General features: G+C 39.7%; 1 protein-coding gene across 1 annotated transcript; it reads right to left on the bottom strand.

The window, feature by feature from the left end:
- Positions 1–3480: 3480 nt before the first annotated feature.
- LOC107837322 (glial fibrillary acidic protein) lies at positions 3481–4284 on the bottom strand. Its single transcript, XM_074560045.1, has one exon. It carries the CDS (start codon positions 4146–4148, stop codon positions 3630–3632), a length of 519 nt encoding a protein of 172 aa, XP_074416146.1. The 5' UTR covers positions 4149–4284; the 3' UTR covers positions 3481–3629.
- Between the last annotated feature and the right edge of the window lie 4155 nt (positions 4285–8439).

Raw genomic sequence — 8439 nt, forward strand, 5'->3', positions numbered from 1 at the left:
ACCATTGCAGATTTTTTCATGTTTGCTGTTAAATGAAAAGCATCTAGTTTACCATTTCTTTTAGGCTCAGTAGAATAATTTTATTTTCAGTGATTACTTTCTTTCAATACGTTTGTTATATTTAGCCAAGTTTAATAAAAAATAAAAGCAGATTCGGGTGCAGGAAATTTGGCTTTTCAGGAAAAGTTTCTGGATAAATGTGGTTTTCTTAAAGCATGGTTATAAAACTTTATAAGAAAATTATGTTTGTCATAATTTTACCTTGATTACAAATTAAAACTCTCCATCTGCATCTCAGGGCCAAATTTGTATAATTTTTGAAGTGCAGTTGGAGGCCACACAAAATCACACAACCGGCCCTTTAAGAGCCTTCAGGATCTCGATTTGGCCCAAAACGAAAATGAGTATGACACCGCTGTCCTAAATGATCAACCCGGCATGTTGTAGTCAGAGAAATGTGATTTTTGTCCTGCATGTGGAGGATTTTTATTTTTTAAATATTTTGATTTGACTTTCAATTGGCATTTTTTTCCTACTGCAGAGAAATAACAGGACTCAGCTGAATGGGCAGCTCATGCATCATTGCACTTTCACTCTGATTTAACACCCAGAGGCCTTTCCCACGGGATGGACTACACACACACACACACACACACACACACACACACCCACACACACAGAATGCATATCAGGACAGACCTGAACTGGGACGGACGACGCCCCACCATCCATCTGTCGCACGCAGACAGAACCGGACTTGCTGAGGCTTTGCATAACATCTGTACAGCTTCATGCAGAGCTGCACAGAAGTCAGTGGGACCCTGGAAAGTGACCTTTGATCCTCAGAGCAGCTGCGCGGTCAGAGGGCAGGGAGCAGATCTTCCCACCCTCAGACTTTCAATCGGTGCTTAAATTGTTGAGTCCAGCCGCGCATGTTCTCATTACCAGAGCTGGATAGTAGCTAGTTACATTTACTCAGCTACATTTACTGGAGCAACTTTTTTTATGTAGTCTGAGGAGTATTTTCATGCTTTACATTTTACTTTTACTTGAGTAACTTTATTAAAAGTATCTCTACTCTTACTTAAGTAAAATTTCTGGATTTTCTACCCACTGAATGAAAATTAAACATGTTTTAACCAAAAATCCACCAGACACAGACACACACCTGCAGTTTCTGTTAAAGTTTAATAAGTTGTTTTTTAATGAAATAATCTGATATCAAAATTTCCACTAAATTTATATTTTGGTCCATCTGATTATGTAATTTTTAAATATTAAGTGATTGATAACTTGAGTAACTTTTTTTTACCCTAAGTTGAGTAATTTCTTTGATGGCTACTTTTTACTTTAATAAATGTATGTTGAGGTGCTGCTACTCTTACTTGAGTGAAGCTTTTGGGCTCTCCACCCTCCTCTGGTTTGGAGAAGTGAAATACGCCCGGTGAGGCGATGTTCATGAATTAATTTGTTTATGAAAAACGAGAGGAAAAGCGAACAGCTGCCTCCCTTTGTGCGGAGCCTCCATTGTGCAGCCGCTCATTCCTCCACAGCCTCCCAAAAGCGGAGAGGGGTTCAGTCAGGATCAAGTTTAGAAAAAGGGAGTAAAGCTCCCGCTGCGCATGTTGGTGTGCATTCCAGCGAATCGCAAGGAAAACCACATCTCCATTTAAATGAGCGGGTAAACACAGCTCAACTCTGTTTGTGCCAAAATTAATTAAAACTATTTTTTGCAAAGTAAAACTTGTAAATTTTTTAAGGTAGTTTAGAGGAAGTGCTGAAGCAGAGATACGTTTAAAAAACAAAAAAACGTCAAAGTCAATAGTTTGATACAGGCAGAAAGTGTTCATACTATTGGAACATTTTCAAATTGTTGAAATTTGAAAAAGTTCCACAATTGCAACCAAATGCTGCAATTCTCTTTGAAAACTAACATCCAATTTTATTTCACCTGGAAGAAAAAAATGTCACTATAATAGCATGAAATTAAATATGAATATGAATGCAGTTTTTTAAGAAAATTTACATTTTTAGGAAATCCCTATCAGATACGTTTGTCTTCTTTATAGGAACTAAAATAACTGTGAACAAAACTGCTTTAATATTCCTAATAATTAATGTCCAGCACCTGAGGTTTGGTCCATCGTTTCCTCATCATTTGTCTCCTGCATGTTAATGTTTGCATCTCATCCCTTTGTTTTCACTGTGCAACAAAATTTAAACAGTCAGTTGGTAGAAACTGTCAATGTGACTTTGGCAGCTTAGCTGTGATAAACAGTTGTAGGCTAAAAACATGCTGGCTAATTCAAACTCAGGAATACTTCATTGATCGGAGAGGCAAGTTAAATGTTGTAACTCACTAATTCAGAGTTATTGTAGATAATGATGGCTGTTGGCAGAAGAAATCTCCTGTAGCAGTCTGTGTTACAGTGAATCTGAAGAAGCCTCTGACTGAAGACGCTGTTTTCCCATGACGGCCTCATAAAGAGGACGGTCGGGGTTATCTGTAATTTTCTTGATTTTATGAAGAATCCATCTTTGCGTCAACTCAAAGACCAAAGGTAATGTCGGGTAACCATGGCAACCAGTGACAGTTTAAAGGCAGTCCACCAAAAACAAATCTCTCTATAGCAGATTTATCTAACTGTGGTCCGTGGGCGCCCCCTGGTGGTCGACAAGGTACTGCATGTAAATGACTACTGTGATGTTATCGCAAAGTGCAACGCTACAGCTAGCTTAGCAAAGGACTGGGTTTAAAAATAATGATGGTTTAAACCCGGATCACTCAGAATAAAAGCTGAAAATATTGATTGAAAGGAAACAACTGCAGAATTTCTTAATGATCGGAGGAAGTCAAGTAAAACCTGCTCAGAGTTTTGATGCGTTATTCACAAACAATCTGATTCTTTTGAACGGTTCTCAGCCGTGAACTAGTCTCAGTTGGTGAGAACTGACTTTGATTGCTTCTAATATAAGCAAGCAAAGTCATAAAAAACAAAATTAAAATTAATTAAATTAAAATTACTCTTCTCACATGTCAACAATTATTATTTAATTAAAAATGATTCAATTAAATTAATTAAAAACAATAGATAAATAAAATTGATAGAAATGGATTTGGATAGAAGAGGATTTTTTGTTTCTGGCAAAGCAACTCAAGTATATTTTTCCATTTGTTGAGCTTCTAAATTACAAATAGCCCTAAATGTTATTAATGCTCACAACACTTAACTTCTTTTTTTATTTCCACGTGTTTGACATCGTTGAAGCTCAGAATCCACACTGTCAGAATCTGGAAATACTCAAAATGAGTCGATGTGCTCCTGGCCATTCACATTTACCAAACAGCCTTTCTCATTAGGATTAACAAAGTGAGTTAAGAGCCTCATATTTTAATTTCAGATTGTATGTATATATCGAGTTTATACATATATAGAGCAGTGTTTACTAAACTGAAAAAGTTTAGTAAACACTGCTCTATAGCCTAGTCGGTTTTTCTTGACTGCCACATAAACTCTCTCCTTGGCAGTCAAAGTGACTGCCGCCGGTCTTTAAATGCATATAAATCATTAAACACAGTAATCCTGTGTGGATACGCGCCTCCCACTGGAGCCCCACCCTCCACTGCCTTACCTTTGCTTCAGCATGACCAGATCGGCAGCCAGGTTGTCCCTCTCGACCTCCAGCCGGGCCTTCCCGTTGGTGAGCCCGTCCACCTGCCGCCGCAGCTCCCTGAGCTCATCCTGGTAGATGTCTCCCAGGCGGCTGGGCTCCTTCACCTTCAGCTGGTTCAGCTCCGCCACCAGCATCTTGTTCTGCTGCTCCAGCAAGCGCACCTTCTCTATGTAGCTGGCAAAGCGGTCGTTCAGGCCCATCATCTCCATCTTCTCGTTGGTGCGTATTTCTTTGTAGTGGGCTTTCATCAGGGAGTCGGCGGAGAAGTCCAGCCGGTCGCCGGGGCTCCCCAGCAGCAGGGCCGTGCTGGCGGAGCCCAGGGAGAGCCTGGAAACGGGGCTGGAGAGGGTGATGGACCGTGGGGTGCCATGCCAGGAGAGGCGGTTGGAAGACAGGCTACCAATCCTGGCGCCTGAGCTGCCCTGAGGCCCAAAACGTTTCCTGTATGAGGACTGGACCCTCTGGCTCTCCATGCTGGGGGAATAAGCTCGCCCGGTGCACAAACAGGGGATTTATAGAGGGAGCAGCCCCCCTTTGGGCCACAGGGTGGGGCGGGCAGTGAATGGGACAAAAAGGGGAGAACGAAGGGCTGGTTTACATGACACTCAGAAAGCTGTGCGCCAAGGATTGTCCGTGCTCGTCCACTCAACTACAAATGTCTCCTGTTTTTTTTTTTTACTTCGTCCTCTCCCCCTTTTCCTCCCTCTGACTCACTCACTCTTTCAGTCCTACGTTCACCCCCTTTTTGTCCAACTCGCTTTCTTTCTGCTCCAAGCGAATGAAAAGGAATTTGTGCAACAGGCTCAGGCCACAAATCCAACCTGACCACACATGCGCTCTTCAAAACACAGAGACACAGAAAGGGACTTTGATTAAACAAGGGGAGGGGGTGTTGGAGAGACATCATAACCATCTAAAAATACAAAAACAGTGATTTACAAATAAGATAAAGACAACAAATCAATGGGAATGTGCCTTTTAGAAGCACTGTCATATGACAGACAAGCTTCAGTCTATTTTATTGGGATTTCATGGGATAAACTTGAACAAAGTGGTGTATCAATGTGAAAACCTGAATGGCATGTAATAAATAGTTCCCACAAGTCTGAACCGGAAGTAGGTAAGCGCAGCGCAAAGCATAGCGGACCCAAAGACCAACAAATTAAAATATATGGACACTCTTGATCAATGTGTGAGAGAAATATATATAAACAAAACGGCTGCTGTCGGAATCGATCTGAATGAAACGGAGAATTAAAATATATCAGGCGATGTGGACAAGCTGCCTCCGATCTACGATATAGTTACCTACTTAATAAACACAGAGAGCGTACAACATGGAGGAGCTTCACCTGAAATCTATACAATCACGTTATTTACAATGTTTGATTGTAAATATCGTACGAACTCTTCGTGTGAATAACAAGTTTCTGGTGACTTGCGGAGTAATGTAAGCTACATGTCCATCTTAGCTATGAGCTAAAAGCTACATTAGCTGCTAAGCTAATTCTGCTAGTTCGGCGGTTAGTACTACAGTAAATATCACTGGTAGTATTACACAGAGGTGGGTAGAGTACTCAGAAATTGCTAAAGTCATAGCTGTAACGTACTTATATTGTTTATAAGTTAGATAGAAGTGATGCGAGAGCTAGTTCTAAGCTCGTGATTTTATTGTTGTCATAGCAACTGCCTACGAGGATCTCTGTCTGTTACAAAGTTCCCGGAAGTGTGACGTCACATGAAAACTATGCATAACATCCAACCCTTTACTCAGATACTCGTTAACAAAAACCTGTAATTTAATGTCAGTAAAAAAACTGAAAGATATTAAAATAAAAATAGATCCGCTTGATTCTAACCTCTTCACTGCTCAGTCTGGGCTTTCTCCCATTGAGGTGGATTAATCTGGTCAAATTTCAACCGGGCCAATCAACAAACAGAAGCAGAAGCTGTGAAAGTTGATGATGATTTTCTGTCGGGCAAAGTTAAAAACCTCAGAGTTCTGTAAACGAAGCAAAGCATAGTGCAAAGGATCGATTTTTATCAGGCAATTAGAGGTAAAGCTAGCAGGTTTTATAGTTGGTACGTTGAACGACACACTGAGCAAAGTCCAGACCTAAATCCAAACTTAAAATCTGTTGCAAACCTTAGAAATCGCTGTCCAGATTCTATTGACTCCAATTCAGCTTGAGTTGATGTGCACAACTGGTAGTAAAAAAACAAAGACTAAGATTTTTACCGGAGTTTCCAAACTATCCAACCGTCTTGGTGAACATATTTTTGCTTCAGGCAGAGAGAGAAAGCAGCAGGTTTTTAAGTGTCTGGTCTTTGTGTGTGAAGTTCAGGTTATTAGACGTCCTGATGGATGGCGAAGCGCAGCGTAAGGAGGAAAAGGTTCGCGGAGTGCAAACTCAATCTGAGCTTCAGATTGACGAACTGAGGCTGCGTTACGATCCGCTGCTCTCCCACTGCCTTGACAACCAGACGGCTCAGCTCTTCTGCAAATCTTCTCCTTTTCGCCTTTTCTTCCAGAGCACAATTTAGAGATAAGATGAAATCGCTAATGTTCCTCAACACAGAAACAGAAAATTAAACACATGAAATGTTGGCGAAAACAGAGAGAGCTGCAATTTATCAGATGGTTAGAAGAGCCAACATGTGTTCTTCATTCAGGTTGGTCTTTTCTTTCACTCTTTCAATAAATGCCATTAGTAAAGTGGATAAAATTTAATTGCATTGGGTCCAAATATGCAAAAGATTCCAAAGTTTGTGTTGGAGTTCAAATTAAATGATAACTGTGGATAATTTCTTTCTCTTTCAATAAATGCCATTTCATTGTTTTGGGTCTAAATACACAAAATACATTTCCAAAGATAATCAAACTTCAAATTAAATAACTATTGGTAATTTCATTCTCTTTAAATAAATGTAATGAGGAAAAGTTGCTAAATTCTTATGACATTTTGTTTAAATATGCAAAATAAGATTCCAAAGATCATCTAGATTAAATTTAAATGATTAGTATTGGTAATTTCTTTCGCTCTTTCAATAAATGGCATTAAGAAAAGTAGATCAATTCTTTTTGCATTGGGACTAAATACGCAAAATAAGTTTCCAAATTTCATATTAATTAAATTAAAATGGTAAATCTTGATGCTTCTGAGGAATTTCCTGCTCAATTATAATGATAATAATAATAAAACAATAAATGCTGAATGGTTGTATTTGCAGTAACTGCTGTTTTGCTACAAGCAGCAGGGCAACAAAAAGGATTTCTTTGGGTCATAAAGCCACTGGCATTGTTTCTGGGAGCCAGTGAATAAAGCCTCCTTTCATTTTACTATCTGGCCTGCAGCGTTGATGCTGTAGAAGAAAAACAGCACAGTGTCTTGAATCCCAATTGGTTTCTGTTAACAGAGGTTAAACAAGATGGCACAGTAAGTCTGGCAGAGATTTGTTGACTTAAAAGGCTCCATCTCCAAGGATTAACGGCGCGGTTGCATCATCTCGCCGACACTAAGTGTTTCGGCTCGGTGGATTTTTCAGACAATCGCCGCTGTTGCCTTAGATTTGGTCACTGAGGTAATTTCTCCTGATAATTAAGCATCCAAACAGAGTGTTCGTACAGTCTGGAGCTTCCCCTGATCCTGGAGGACGGAGGGACAAACAGCTGACTGATGTTTTTGTTTTAGGGAGATCGCCTCAGGATGAACTGCAAAAAGGGAGAACCAGCCGGAATAGCAGCACTGTAATTTTATTATTATAATTTATTTATGTCTTTTTGTAATGTTGAAACGGTTGTTTTGAATTTTGGGTTTAATTTATAATGTTAAAAAATTACATTAGATATTTAATATGTAAAAAATAATGAAAAATGTACATTTAATAAAATTTACTTTTAATATTTTAATATGTACATTTTAATAGTCTGTACAGTAAATGTACAGACTATTTACAATGCAGCATACCAGTGCAGAAAAACAGAAGTGCAATAAAAATATTAAAATGAGCTTAAAATGAAAGCACAGCAACAAAATCCAGTGATTTTATTTTTTGGAGCAGCATTGGTTAGAGTCTAAAGGCTGCTGGGAGGAAGGATCTGCGACAACGCTTCTTTGAGCATTTAGGATGCAGCAATAACAAAACATATATATATTAAAATTGGTTTAATGGGTTTCCTCTAAGGTTTGGGGTCATAGTTCAGGTATTATTTGAGCTTTAAAAATGCTATTCAGCTGCTCTAAGTTTTAATAAAACGATACCTTGTTGCCACGGTTACGCATCATAACTCTCAAAAAGTAGAAAAGTAAAAAAGCTCTCCAGCTGCATTCACACCATCCAAAACATTAAAAGCCTCAACAAAAGGAAATATTAAACTAAAGACGCTAATCAGATGCTCCCAACTGTAAAAACAATACCCTGTTGCCACGGTTACGCACCACAACTGTCAAAAAGTAGAAAAGAACAAAGCTGCATTTACAGCATTAAAAATCAGACATTAAACGCCTCAACCAAAGAAAATATGAACGAGTCCTCAAAACGAACAAATCAGAACCGTATCAGAGCTGCGCTGAAGCTGGAGGCGTGACATCGAAGGCCTGATATAAAGAGCAGGCGGGTTTAACCGGATCGGACGGGCCGGCTGTATGACTCAGCACCAGCAGGTCCAAACAGGGCGCAGCCACAAAGAGGCTGCAGAGAGCGAGACCGGTTAGGCCCAAAGCTCCAGTCTGCCTGTCAGCAGGAATGTGCTGCTCAGACAGA

Source organism: Poecilia formosa, unplaced genomic scaffold, assembly GCF_000485575.1.
Source record: "Poecilia formosa unplaced genomic scaffold, Poecilia_formosa-5.1.2 Scaffold134, whole genome shotgun sequence".
In the NCBI taxonomy this organism is placed as follows: domain Eukaryota; kingdom Metazoa; phylum Chordata; class Actinopteri; order Cyprinodontiformes; family Poeciliidae; genus Poecilia; species Poecilia formosa.